At 37.7% G+C, this 13,159-nt stretch overlaps 2 protein-coding genes across 3 annotated transcripts in view; both read left to right on the top strand.

Moving 5' to 3' along the window:
• The window catches only part of ANKUB1 (ankyrin repeat and ubiquitin domain containing 1), a 36,151-nt gene extending 34,933 nt beyond the window's left edge, over positions 1–1,218 (top strand). Inside the window, exon 6 of the mRNA XM_045863705.2 lies at positions 1,003–1,218. Within this exon, the coding sequence (XP_045719661.2) occupies positions 1,003–1,132 (130 nt within the window). The 3' untranslated portion in view covers positions 1,133–1,218. The remainder of the gene's footprint in view (positions 1–1,002) is intronic.
• Positions 1,219–8,106: 6,888 nt separating this feature from the next.
• Positions 8,107–13,159, top strand: part of COMMD2 (COMM domain containing 2) — a 30,624-nt gene continuing 25,571 nt past the window's right edge. Inside the window, exons 1-4 of one of the 2 annotated variants that reach the window (XM_054504362.2) lie at positions 8,107–8,265; positions 8,357–8,434; positions 9,117–9,199; positions 9,957–10,130. In XM_054504362.2, the coding sequence (XP_054360337.1) occupies positions 8,199–8,265; positions 8,357–8,434; positions 9,117–9,199; positions 9,957–10,130 (402 nt within the window). In that variant the 5' untranslated portion in view covers positions 8,107–8,198. The remainder of the gene's footprint in view (positions 8,266–8,356; positions 8,435–9,116; positions 9,200–9,956; positions 10,131–13,159) is intronic. The other variant, XM_045903572.3, reaches the window with a different exon arrangement.

Here is a 13,159-nt window from a genome sequence, read left to right on the forward strand (position 1 = left end):
GAAGACAAATCTGGTGGAGATGTGTGGAAGACTTCTTCACTGGGAAGAAGTCTTATTGAAGCTGTGGAGGGCCTACAGTATATTTAGGAGGCTGTAATAAAAGAAGCAAGGAATGATAAAGACCTGGACTAGAGCAGAAGTAGGTAGGGAAGAGGAGAAAAGCCAAATATGACAGATATTTCTGAGCAATGATCTGCAAAACTAGATCACTAATTAGATGTAGAAGCAGAGAGAGAAGGAGGAATTGAGGTTTGTTTCCAGATGGAGAGATGGTGAGGAGATAGCAAAGTGGCTGTGTTAGAGCAGAGATACTGAAAGGGGGCAGGTTTAGGAAGAAGATAAAAGACATGGAAATTGGAAGTGTTGGTCAGGATTTAGGAGTCAAGGATATGCGAGTTGAAGCAATTAGTAAATAAGGCCTCCCAGGATGAGGGTGCAGAGAGAGAGGAAGACAAAGGATAGAATCTCAGAGGACCCCTCTGTAGTAAATCACATTTATACCTTACAAAGTAGGAGTCATCATATTCAAATCTGTAAGTCTTTATTAGCATATAGCCAGAGAATAGCTACCATAAAACATTAAATTTCATTGCATTTTGGTAAAAAGCTATTTAATATTTTATCAATGAACAAAATATGTTTTTGTGGTGGGGGAAAAGGAGGAGAAGGGAGACACATCAGGGAATATATGATGTATAAGGATGCCTGGGGAAACAGACAGAAAAAGTTTCCATCTAGAGAATTCTATATAACATTGAATGGTTTTCTGTTTCTAGGTGTGGGTGCCAAATTTCTAGTATTGCCCTGGTAAAATATCATTTCCACTACTTCACAAGGAACTAGTTTGAGAAAGATTCCTCTTTTCTATTTTTACAACCTATCTTGTGTGACAAGATAAGCTAGCGGCAGCTACAAAATCAACCTAGAGATTTCTATCATTTCAGCAATAAATAGGGACAAGATTGGACTTCCTTACAAATTATTTGTCTTGTTTTCTTGCAGTGCCTTTAAAGAGAAACGATGGCTTCAGCAGTTAGGAATAGCAAGAGTTCTAGCCAAAAAGAGCATTTCTAACCTGACTACACAAGGAAGCCTAACAGCATGTGAAAATCCTCCAGAAACTGTGCCTTGAAAAGTCATGACAACCCCAGTTTGGACAAACAGAACCTTCAGTTCTAATGTTAATATTTCAAGTAACTAATGCTGTAATTTCTAATAACTGTTCTTTTTTTTTTTTTTTTTAAAGATTTTATTTATTTATTTGAGACAGAGAGAATGAGAGAGAGCACATGAGAGTGGGGAGGGTCAGAGGGAGAAGCAGACTCCCTGCCGAGCAGGGAGCCCGATGCGGGACTCGATCCAGGGACTCCAGGATCATGACCTGAGCCGAAGGCAGTTGCTTAACCAACTGAGCCACCCAGGCGCCCTTTCTAATAACTGTTCTAATGCTACACAACTGTCAACAGGATATTTAATGTTTAACATCATGTTTTCTCGACTCCCATCACTGTAAGTGAACATTTCAGGCATGTGTTTTTACATAGTTTATTGAAGAATTCTTAAAAAACTGAGAGAAGTAGCTGCCTACAGGGTAGGAAAACTAGAAGGATGGGGGGGGGTGAGAATTTTTACTGTTTCTTTCTCTGTTTTTGTTTTCCTGGGTTTATTTTTAATGCTTTTTGTTTTTTAAACCATATGAATGTTAGTACATAGTAAAAATAAATAAATTTTAAAACTCTCTATAGAGAAAGTCCCTAGGAGAGTTACAAATACCATTTAGGTCAAGTACTGGTCTTGGACATCTTTTGAACTTCTGCTAAAATATCATTTTTTATTAATTTTTAAAAATTGATACATATAGGAAATAGAGCTACCCTATGACCCAGCAATTGCACTACTGGGTATTTACCCCAAAGATACAAATGTAGTGATCCAAAGGGGTACATGCACCCCAAAGTTTATAGCAGCAATGTCCACAATAGCCAAACTATGGAAAGAGCCCAGATGTCCATCAACAGATGAATGGATAAAGAAGATGTGGTATATATATACAATGGAATATTATGCAGCCATCAAAAAATTGAAATCTTGCCATTTGCAACAACGTGGATGGAACTGGAGGGTATTATGCTAAGCAAAATAAGTCAATCAGAGAAATACAAGTATCATATGATCTCACTGATATGAGGAATTCTTAATGTCAGGAAACAAACTGAGGGTTGCTGGAGTGGTGGGGTGTGAGAGGGATGGGGTGGCTGGATGATAGACATTGGGGAGTGTGTGTGCTATGGTGAGCGCTGTGAATTGTGTAAGACTGATGAATCACAGACCTGTACCTCTGAAACAAATAATACATTATAGTTAAAAAAAAAAAAAGAAGTTAATAGGAAGGGAAAAATGTAGGGCGAAAATCGGAGGGGGAGATGAACCATGAGAGACTATGGACTCTGAGAAACAAACTGAGGGTTTTAGAGGGGAGGGGGAGGGGGGATGGGTTAGTCTGGTGATGGGTATTAAGGAGGGCACGTATTGAATGGAGCACTGGGTATTATATGCAACCAATGAATCATGGAACACTACATCAAAAACTAATGATGTAATGTATGGTGACTAACATAATAAAATAAAAATTTTTTAAAAGTCAATAAAAAAAGTTGATACATACAGTGAATTACACAAATCTTAAATGTAAGATTTAATGGCTTTGACAAATATATACATCAGTGTAACCAATACCCCAATCAAGATGTAAATATTTCCATTACCCCAGAAAATCTGTTCAAACTTCTATAACAAAGTCCATCCCAATACCGTAGAGGCATCCACTACTCTGATTTCTGTTTTTTTACAGTGAACTATTACTTTTAATTCTTTCTATTGTATATTTGCTTTCTTATTTGTTAATTTCTTTTTCTTTTCTTTTTTTCTTTTTTTACAGTTTCTACTTCTCTGATTAAATTTTTCATCTGTCATCTAATGTTTTGGACATATTATTCTTAGTTTTTTTGGAGTCCAGATCTAATAACTCCAATATCTGTACTTCCTTCATTCAGATCTTTTGTAGATTTTTTGTATTACCTAGCATATTCCATTGTATGGACATACCATAATTTATCTGTTCAAATGTATATATATTTGGGTTGCCTCCAGTTTGTGTTATTTTGAATAAAACTGCTATGAACATTATTGTAAAAGTCTTTTCCTGGACATATGCTTTCATCTCTCTTAGGCAAATACTTAGGAGTGGAATTGTTGGGTAAGAGGGTACATGTACATTTAACATTATAGGAAATTGCATAACAGTTCTCCAAAGTGGTTTTATGATTTTATACTCCCATTAACAAGGTACAGATGTTCTGGTTGCTCCACAAACTCATCAAAATTTGGTGTCATCAGTGTTTTTGATTTTGTTTTTCTGGTGGGTTTGAAATGACATCTCATTGTGTATTAATTTGCATTTCCTTGATGATTAATGATACTGAATGCTTTTTTATGTGCTTATTGGTCATTTGTGTATCTTCTTTTGTGAAGTATCAACTTAAGAGTTTTGCCCATGTAAAATATTGGGTTATTTATCTTTTAATTATTGGTTTATTGGAGATTTTTATATACTCATGATACAAATTCTCTGTCAGATATATGTATTGCAAATATTTTTTTCCAGTCTGTGTCTCACTTTTCCATTTTATTAATGGTGCCTTTTGATGAATGAAAGTTTTTAACTTTGATGAAGTACAATTTATCTTTTTTTTTTCTTTTATGGTTCATGTCTTCTGTTTCCTCTTAAAGAACTCTCTGCTTATCCCAAAGTCGTGAAGATATTCTCATATGTTTTCTTCTAGAAGTTCCATGTTTTAGCTTTTTTTTTTTTTTAAGATTTTATTCATTTATTTGTCAGAGAGAGAGAGCACAAGCAGGGGGCCAAGGGAGAGGGAGAAACAGGCTCCCTGCTGAGCGGGGAGCTCGATGTGGGACTTGATCCCAGGACCCTGGGATCATGACCTGAGCTGAAGGCACACGCTTAACCGACTGAGCCACCCAGGTGTCCCTCATGTTTTAGCTTTTATGTTAGGTCTGTAATCCATATTGAATTATTTTTGTGTATGTGATATGAGGTGAGGGTCAGGATTCATTTTTTTCCCAAAGGTTTATCACATTGTTCTAGTACCAGGTGTTGAAAAGACTTTCTTTTCTCTCATTGAATTACATTGGTATCTTTATCAAAAATCAATTTACAATATATGTATGGATCTATTTCCAGACTCTCTTTTTTGTTCCATTGATCTATTTACTTATGATTATACTAATACCACACTGTCTTAATTACTATAGCTTTACAGTTGGTCTTGAAATCAGGTAGTATGTCTACTCTAGCTTTATTCTTCTTTTTCCAAGTGTGTTTAAGTTATTCTCGGTCCTTTGCACTTTCATATAGATTTTTAAATAAACTTGTCATTGTCTATAAAAAAGCACAAATAATATCTTAATAATACCACAACCCATGGTGTATGTCACCATTTATTTAAATCTTCCTTTATTTCTCTCATCAATAGTTTCAGTTTTTAGGGTAGGGGTCTTACAAATCTTTTGTTAGATTTTTCTTAAATATTTTATATTTTTTGATGGTATTTGCTAGGATTTCTAAGACAGACTTTGTTACAACAATCAAAGGCACCTAAAACCTAAAGTTCATTTTTAAAAATACTTTTAAGTTTCTAGTTAGATCCTATGGGATTGGGGCACATAGAAGGTTAATGTAAAAGTAAATACAAAGATGATGTAAGCAGCATGTGTACAGGTGTTAGTTCACTATAGAGACAATAAGAGGGGATAGTAACTGGAAGAGGGCACTGCAGAGGTTCTGGGGTACTGGTAATATTATATTTCTCAATCTGGGTTACTAGGTGTGCTCAATTTGAGGCAATTCAACAAAAAGTATTTTTTATCTTTCCCAGTTTGTTTGAATTTTATAATCCAATTGAAAAAGTGAACTAAAATAATTTTTTAGGGCTGCCTGGGTGACTCAGTCTGTTTAGCGTCTGCCCTAGGCTCAGGTCATGATCTCAGGGTCCTGGGATCCAGCCCTGCGTCCTTCTGTCTGTCCGGCTCCCTGCTCATTGGGGAGCCTGCTTCTCCCTCTGCCCCTACCCCCTGCTCATGCTCACTCACATGCTCTCTCTCTCTCTCTCTCAAATAAATAAATCAAATAAATAAATAAACTAAAATAATTATTTAAAAATCTAAGGAACTAATTCATGCATTTTGTGGCTGCCTCAGATTCATGAGAGGGCAATTTATGTGAGTGATGGGTATCACCATGCTTTTATTCTCTTCACAGTATGCTGAACTGAACTGCAATTCCTTGCAGAGGATGATAATATTTTATGTTAACATTGAAACACAGCCAAGGAAATGCTGGTGCAAAGATTCTGAGGCTGGAATGCCTAAGAAGGGAAAAAGAAGGTGGGGAAATCTAAAGGAAAAGAAAAGTGGATGAGGTGGAGGGAGATAGAAAGATAAGGAGAGAATGTGAGAGGACAACTGATATGAAGCCTTGTTCCCTGCCAGAATCAACAGAAAAAATACGGAGTATTTATTCTTTCTTCACTTTAGCCCCAGAAGTAAAATAGCGTGAAGTGACTTTACGACCTTATATAATTACAAGGTTATACAATTGTAAAGCATTAGTATTAGCATGCACAGGCATACCCTGGAACACTTATTCTAAACCTGAATCTATTGGAATCATAGTCAATTGCTACTTTCTTTATGGTTCCATATAATTTTGTTCAACCCTCAAGAATTATCACTCCTCATACTGTATTTACTTCACTTGATTGTCTCCCTCACTTTATTGTCATTTCCTAGAGGAAAGGTCATTGTTCTATTCATCTCCAAATTGCCAAGGCATAGCATATGGTTGAACCTCTGAGTAATTGCTCTCTATATTTGTTGCATTAGATAAATGGATTAGCAAATATTTGTTGCATTAGATGAATGGATTTTAGGATGATTATGCACACGGAATTCTCAATAATTTGGGCACATAAAATCTTCTATAAAATATAAATGCTTCAGTTTAAAAAACTTTCAAGTGTTTAACACTGACTTATTTCATTTGATCATTAAAATCAATTTCTTTTTTTTAAATTTTATTTATTTGAGATAGAGTGAAAGAGAGAGAGAGCACAATGGAGGGGGGGCAGAGAGAGAGGGAGAAGCAGACTCCCAACTGAGCAGGGAGCCTAATGTGGGGCTGGATCCTAGGACCCGAGCTGAAGACAGACGCTTAACTAACTGAATGAGCCACCCAGGTGCCCCTAAAATCAATTTCTTAATGTGAATTTATTAGTTCATCTAAGCATGATAACAGCCCTGCATGGCACATAAAGGCAATAATCATTAAAACACCCATTTACAAATGAAGAGACTAAGTTTATAACATATAAAAAGAACTTGTTAGCAGCCTCACAGGTAGCAGGTGTGAGAGCCAGATCTGGAATCTAGACTTTTGATTTTTCATTCAGGTAATTTCCTCTAAACAACTGTATGACATTTGGTAACAAAAAGTTTCCCTGCAGATTATCCCAGAGAGTTTTAACTCCCAAGCTGTTTTCCCTCAGCTGTAACTTGGCTTCTTGACCACCTTCTTTGGTCACCCATTCTGTTACTCCTATTCCCTATCTCCCTCCCCTGCTCCCATTTTCAGTTCCTGAGATCACAGGCAAGAAAGGCTATACCATATTGGCATAGCATTATATCTATTTGTAGATTCATTTCAGCATTCCTTATTCCCTATGGATGTATGGTTCTTGAATTATCTCCTTCGTGCCAGTTGAAACTGGCTCTTACTGTAATCTTACTGATCCCCTCATTAACCCATGGGTCCAACACAATCTTTGGCATGTATTCATTATATATTTGTAAAAGAATCATGGTTTTACCTTTTCTGAAAATTATTCTTAAATAATGGACATTTTCTCAATAACGTATGAATAAAACCTTCTTCAGGAAATGATGCCATTTTTCCTGATCTGCAACTTAGAGTCTCAGAAAAGATTGTGCTCTCTCTGCAAATGCTGTTTCATGACCTAATTAACAAGTTTAAGGACGTGCCTTTCCGTGCAGCAGTGGAGGAAACAAACAATGTGAAGGACAAAGTACACACAGTGAACAGAGCTGAAAAACTTCCAATTTTCATTTCTGCCCAAGAGAATCAGAGCATAGAAAGAGTTATCTCAATCCTTAGATACAACAATAGATATGAAGTCTCTCTCCCGCCCCCTTCCCTTCTCCCCCAACAACTCCCCCTCCAAGGGATTGAGATTTGGAGAGTCATATTATTATCAATTAGCAATTCTGTACTCTGATATTTGAACCACAGCAGGTGAGAAGAGAAAGCTGGGAAAGGAACCAAATTTTCACCCTATTCTCAACACATTAAAATAAGATATCGTTCTGAACCCTGCAAGCATCAGTCATTGTTGTCGTCATCACCATCTTTGTCCTAATTCATAATCATTCACAGAACTTGTTACAAACCTTCAGGTTTCAGCCTGCTGTGTAGAATGATGGGCTTTGGAGCAGGTCGTCAAGGGATCTGACCTCTCTTTCCAGCTCTGTCTCTGGCTTATTATGTAATCTTTGGAGCTTTGATTCATCTGTAAAAACGAGGTCGTAGCTATTGAGCGAATTAAATAAGGTCAATCAAATAAAGTAACGTATACAAAAGCTCTGTGCAAACTAATAGCTCTATAAAAGTTAGTTTCAGTTGCTTGACCTTTCTCTGTCTCCTTATCTCTAATGGGAACAATAATGGTACCTACCTCGTGGAATTCTTTTGAACTCCAATAAATGTAAGAACATTTCCTGACATAGTGCTTAAAAAATGCTAGCTATTGATATTATTAATGTAAGCTCCACAAGGGGACGTGTCGGATTTTAAACATCTTTTCCTCTTCCATAGAGCATAGCACCGAGCACCACCCGGCTACATCTTTTCAGGATGATTTGCGAACGGAGGAATCTTCTGAGCCCAGAACACACCACCCGCGGGCGTTTGCGGGTAGGACTGCGACAGACCGGAACCCAAAAGCTGGGGATGTTGAGGAGCCGGAGCCTCTTTGCGCTTGGCGCTGGCCCCGGAAGTGGCGAGGGCGGGGTCAACGCCGCCAAGAGAAATCCTCCGCCTCGCGAAGATGCTGCTGGACCTGTCGGAGGAGCATAAGGAGCACCTGGCCTTTTTGCCGCAAGTGGACAGCACGGGTCAGGGGCGCGGCAGCAGAGGGTGGAGTCCTGTGGCTTGGGGGACCAAGGGGTGCGCCCAGCGCTCATGGTCTCCTGGCTTCCCTTGCAGTGGTCGCGGAGTTTGGGCGGATTGCGGTGGAGTTCCTGAGGCGAGGCTCTAACCCCAAGATCTACGAAGGCGCCGCCAGTAAGACGGGGAGAGTTGCTGCACGGGGAAGTGCGGGCCATTCTTTGGCACCCTGGAGAGGAAGGGTTTTTTGCAGCTCCAAGGGTCTTACTCTCGTTGTGGTAGAATAAAAGCAGAAAGGCTCTTCTGGGCGCAAATCCTGCCCGCCCCCTGAGTAGTTTTGAGATCTTTAAAGCTTCCACTGAGTCGGTGTTGTCATGCGTAAAAAGCATATAATACCATCTGCCAGAGATACCGTGATGCTTAAATGCACCCAAGTGTGTGGAGTGGCTGGGTGAGGCATTAATATCCCGCAGGTGTTTGGTTATAATTAGTTGTTCAGACATCCGCTTTTGCTGCAGTATTGTTTTTTCCCTGCTGGACGGGGCTGGTTTCTGAGCTTGTCAGTCCTTGGAGTTCCTCTTACGCCAGACTTGAAATAGCTGAGCATTCAAGAGAAGGACTGTACGGCTGATATTAGACTCCATGGGTCTGCATTTTGTAAAGAAGGTTACATGGCGGGAAATACTGGAGGCATCTGCCTGGCAGTGGAAAATGAACAGGTGGCTATTACCAACTCATTATTTTTCATTACGGTGCCTGAAAATAGGAATAATGGATAATATTTATGCCTAAATAAGAATTTGAATAAAAGGATAAATATCACACAATAATTTATTGGCTTATTTTACCATTTTCCCAGGAAAACTCAATGTGAGCAGTGACACTGTCCAGCATGGTGTGGAAGGATTAACATACCTCCTCACTGAAAGCTCAAAGCTTATGGTAAGGGCTTCTGTGGACTGTTTTGTATTTCTTTGACCTTAAAAAGGTCCAGTATACTCTACATCATAGCCCTGGCAGGCATCTGCTTGTTTCAGTAATGTTAATGGTTTATAATTGACTTAGTGAAGCCATGCGTAAACAATATGGGACTATAATGTGATCTGCTGGCATGAATGCCTCTTCTAGTATAAATTAGAATTACTTCTAATTCTACATGTTATTAAACCATATACAGTAGTATGTATCCTAGGAGGAGGGAGAATTAAATGACTTTTTTTTTTTTTTTGGCATATTAGCAATATCTAGCTTGATGGAGAATAGGAGAGAAACTGGCCATTTTAACAATTCTTTTTATGTTTTTTTTAAAGATTTTGTTTATTTGAGAGAGAGAGAATGAGAAAGAGAGAGCACGAAAGGGGGAGGGTCAGAGGGAGAAGCAGACTCCCTGCTCAGCAGGAAGCCCTATGTGGGACTTGATCCCGGGACTCCAGGATCATGACCTGAGCCGAAGGCAGTCGCTTAACCAACTGAGCCACCCAGGCACCCAACAATTCTTTTTATGTTTTAATAAAAGTATTTTTATGTATCAGAGACTCAGATTTTGGAATAGTGGGCAAGAGTTACCTTTAAATATAAAGGATGTTATTTCTTTTACCAGGCAGAAAAGAATTAGGGGATAGTATATTCTTTTCAAATATTTTAGCATTTACTAGACAAAGATAAATTTAATGTTCTGTTAAACTTGATTCACTTTCAGATTTCTGAACTGGATTTCCAAGACTCTGTTTTTGTTCTGGGATTCTCTGAAGAATTGAACAAATTATTGCTTCAGCTTTATCTGGACAACAGAAAAGAGATCAGAACTATTCTGAGTGAATTGGCACCAGACCTTCCAAGTTACCACAGCCTTGAATGGCGACTAGATGTACAGGTATGGCTTTTTTTTTTCCCCACCTGACGTAGAATATAAGATTAATTTTAGTTCCATGCTCTTAAGCTTATTTTATTCTTTACCACCTTAACCAAACTTTGGTTTGAAACTAATTTTTTTTCAATGTTTATTTTGAGACTATTTCACAAATAGTTCATTTTCTTTTTTTTCTTTTTTTTTTTTTTTAAAGATTTTATTTATTTATCTGAGAGAGAGAATGGGAGACAGAGAGCATGAGAGGGGAAAGGTTAGAGGGAGAAGCAGACCCCCCGCTGAGCAGGGAGCCTGATGTGGGACTCGATCCAGGGACTCCAGAATCATGACCTGAGCCGAAGGCAGTTGCTTAACCAACTGAGCCACCCAGGCGCCCCAATAGCTCATTTTCTTATATGCTTAATGTGTTTAGATTAGTTTAATTTGCATAGCTTGTAAGAAATAGGTTATTTTGAAAAGGAGATGGGCATGCAGATTTTTAAAGTTGTATTTGATTTTATGAAACTTTTATGTTTAAACAAAACACACATATATTAAAGTGCACAGGGCATTGTAAAGCTCTGGATTATCACATGGTGAAAACACCCATGAAACCAACACTTGCCCATGACAGGCACCCCAGAAGCATCCTCTTTGCCTCCTACCAATTACTTCCCCTTCCTTCCTTTGCAAAGGTAACCAGTGTCCTGACTTCAGATACATAGATTACTTTTGCCTGTTCTTTAACTTTCTATATATGGAATGATTCAGTAAATATTCTTTTGTGTCTGGCTTCTTTTACACATCCTGTTTATTTAGTTGTTTGTAAAGCCACACAGATAACCGAAAGGGAGTTCTCAGACTCTTGCATGTAGCCCTTTATCAAGCAGTGACAGATAAGTTAATAGATGTTTATTGAATGTCGTCCATTTGCTGATTAGAGCTGTGCTAAATGCTTTGGGACAAAAAAGAAGCATAGGACATTTTCTCAGATGGAAAAGATGTTATCATTTAGTTAGGGATATTAGATGTTCTCAAAATAACTAGTACTTAAAGATAGTTGTAAAATAGATTTCTGGAGGGGGGAAAATATAATTATATAAATGAAGGTACAACTGAGTATTTATTATATTTCAAAAACCTATAGCTTAGGTGGTTCAGTGTATGCTTGCACAGTCCAGAAAAGTTTCAACAAAAGGAGATGAAATTTCAGAAGGATGAATGGAGAAAACCAGTGTTAATATTCTTGGAAGAGGAGGCAGCGTAGTTGTAAAAGCCCACATGGATGTGGGAATGAGAGTTGAATATGTGGTATAGCGCACTAGTCCTCAAACTTGACTGCATATTGAAATGGCCTGGGTAGTTTTAAAATATTTTCATGTCTGTGTTCTACCCCCAGAGATTCTGATTTATTGTTATGGGGTTTGACCTGGGCATCAGGATTTTTTAAACATTGTTACCCAGGTAATTCTAGCTTACAGTTTATAAACCACTGTTACAGTGGATTCTTACTGATTTGAATGGTGATAAGATGGTCCAAACAGGTTACAGAAATTCAGTGAGAGGGTTTAGCAAGTATAATCCAATGTGATGAGTGCTTGAATAGGTACAAACACAGATATGGTATAAACCAGTTTATAGGCTCCATGAGGGCAATTACTATGTCTTGTTCACTAGTCTGTCCCCAGCACAATGCCTGGTACATAATAGGCATCCAGTGCTGAATTTTTAAAAGCTTCTTGTACAGTTATAATGTGCTAGGTGATGTGGATTCACAAAGAACCAGACACAGTTCATGCTCTTGGAGACACCATAAGAAGCAAATCCTGTGGGGTTCCCGGGGAGGAGATCACTATTGCTAAGCTTTTATGTTTCAGTCCTCTCATAATAACCAGGTAGAGGAGGTGTGGGGATGGTCATGTTCATGAGATTCAGCAGTAATTTATCTTGTACATCTTTACCGTTCTTTTGAATGGGGATAATTTCTGAATTTGGGTTCTGGTAGCCCTTAGAAGTTATTTTTTTGGCTTTGTGATTTGCTTTGAGTTTTTCCGTTATGAATACATTTTTAGAAATTAGAAACTTAAGCAATTGAATTTTCTAAAACTCGGGAGAGCTCATTTACCCAGTGAAATAGGTTTGAATAGCCGTGTTATTGCAAGGACTAATACATTTTAAAGTTGAGGGTGTACTGAATGAATATTGCTTCATGTGGTGAAATGCATTTATGGCTAAAAAGCTACTTAAAGAACTAACTGATTTTCTGAGCTCATTAGTCTTAATTATTACAAGGGAGTTTAACTGGAGTAGATTCTTCTGTTTATGGGAGGAAGACTTGTCAGATGAAGATCAGCTAAATGGCTGGGAAACTAATAACAGGATATAGGACCTTTCATTTTTGAGTAACTGATTTGTCTCATGAACACTGGTAGTGAATGGACAGTTACCATCTAATTATTGTGCAGTTGCTTACATTAATCATCATAGTTTAGTTTCTAATAGAAACATTTCCCTTCATAAGTTGCCACCACAGTTAATGCATTTGATAGCATCAGTAAATTGAATGCATCTGAGATTTTACCTTTAGGACTGATCCATTTAAATTGCTGTTATTTTTACAAGAAGGACAGAATTTCCTCCCTATTAAAAAATAAGTCCATATCAAGAACTTCGTGGCCTACTGTTCTTTATCCTGTATTGTCATCGAAATTTCTTTCCGAGAAAAAATTAGGTTTGATTATGTCTTACTAGGTGTTTGTTAGGGATGTTATGTAATCTTTATTTAGAAATTTTAAAGAGTGGTATGGATACTTATTTGTAAAGGATATTAATTTAGGTGTTATGTTGTCTAAAAATTTAAGGATAGATTGAGTGACCTTAAGTCTCTAAACAAAAAGTTCATGGCTTAATTACACACCTAGATACATTTGGTCCCCATCTGTCAATGCAGTTATATAGAGAAAAAAGAAGTATAAACAGTGCATAAGTGAATCAATAGGTGGTATTTTCAGTCATCATACTTAATAGTTTACCTATCTTTCATACCTATAATTTTC

The sequence above is a fragment of the Mirounga angustirostris genome, unplaced genomic scaffold (assembly GCF_029215605.1).
Source record: "Mirounga angustirostris isolate CCGP_5_RB_7025 unplaced genomic scaffold, mMirAng1.0.hap1 SCAF_1, whole genome shotgun sequence".
NCBI classification, from domain to species: Eukaryota; Metazoa; Chordata; class Mammalia; order Carnivora; family Phocidae; genus Mirounga; species Mirounga angustirostris.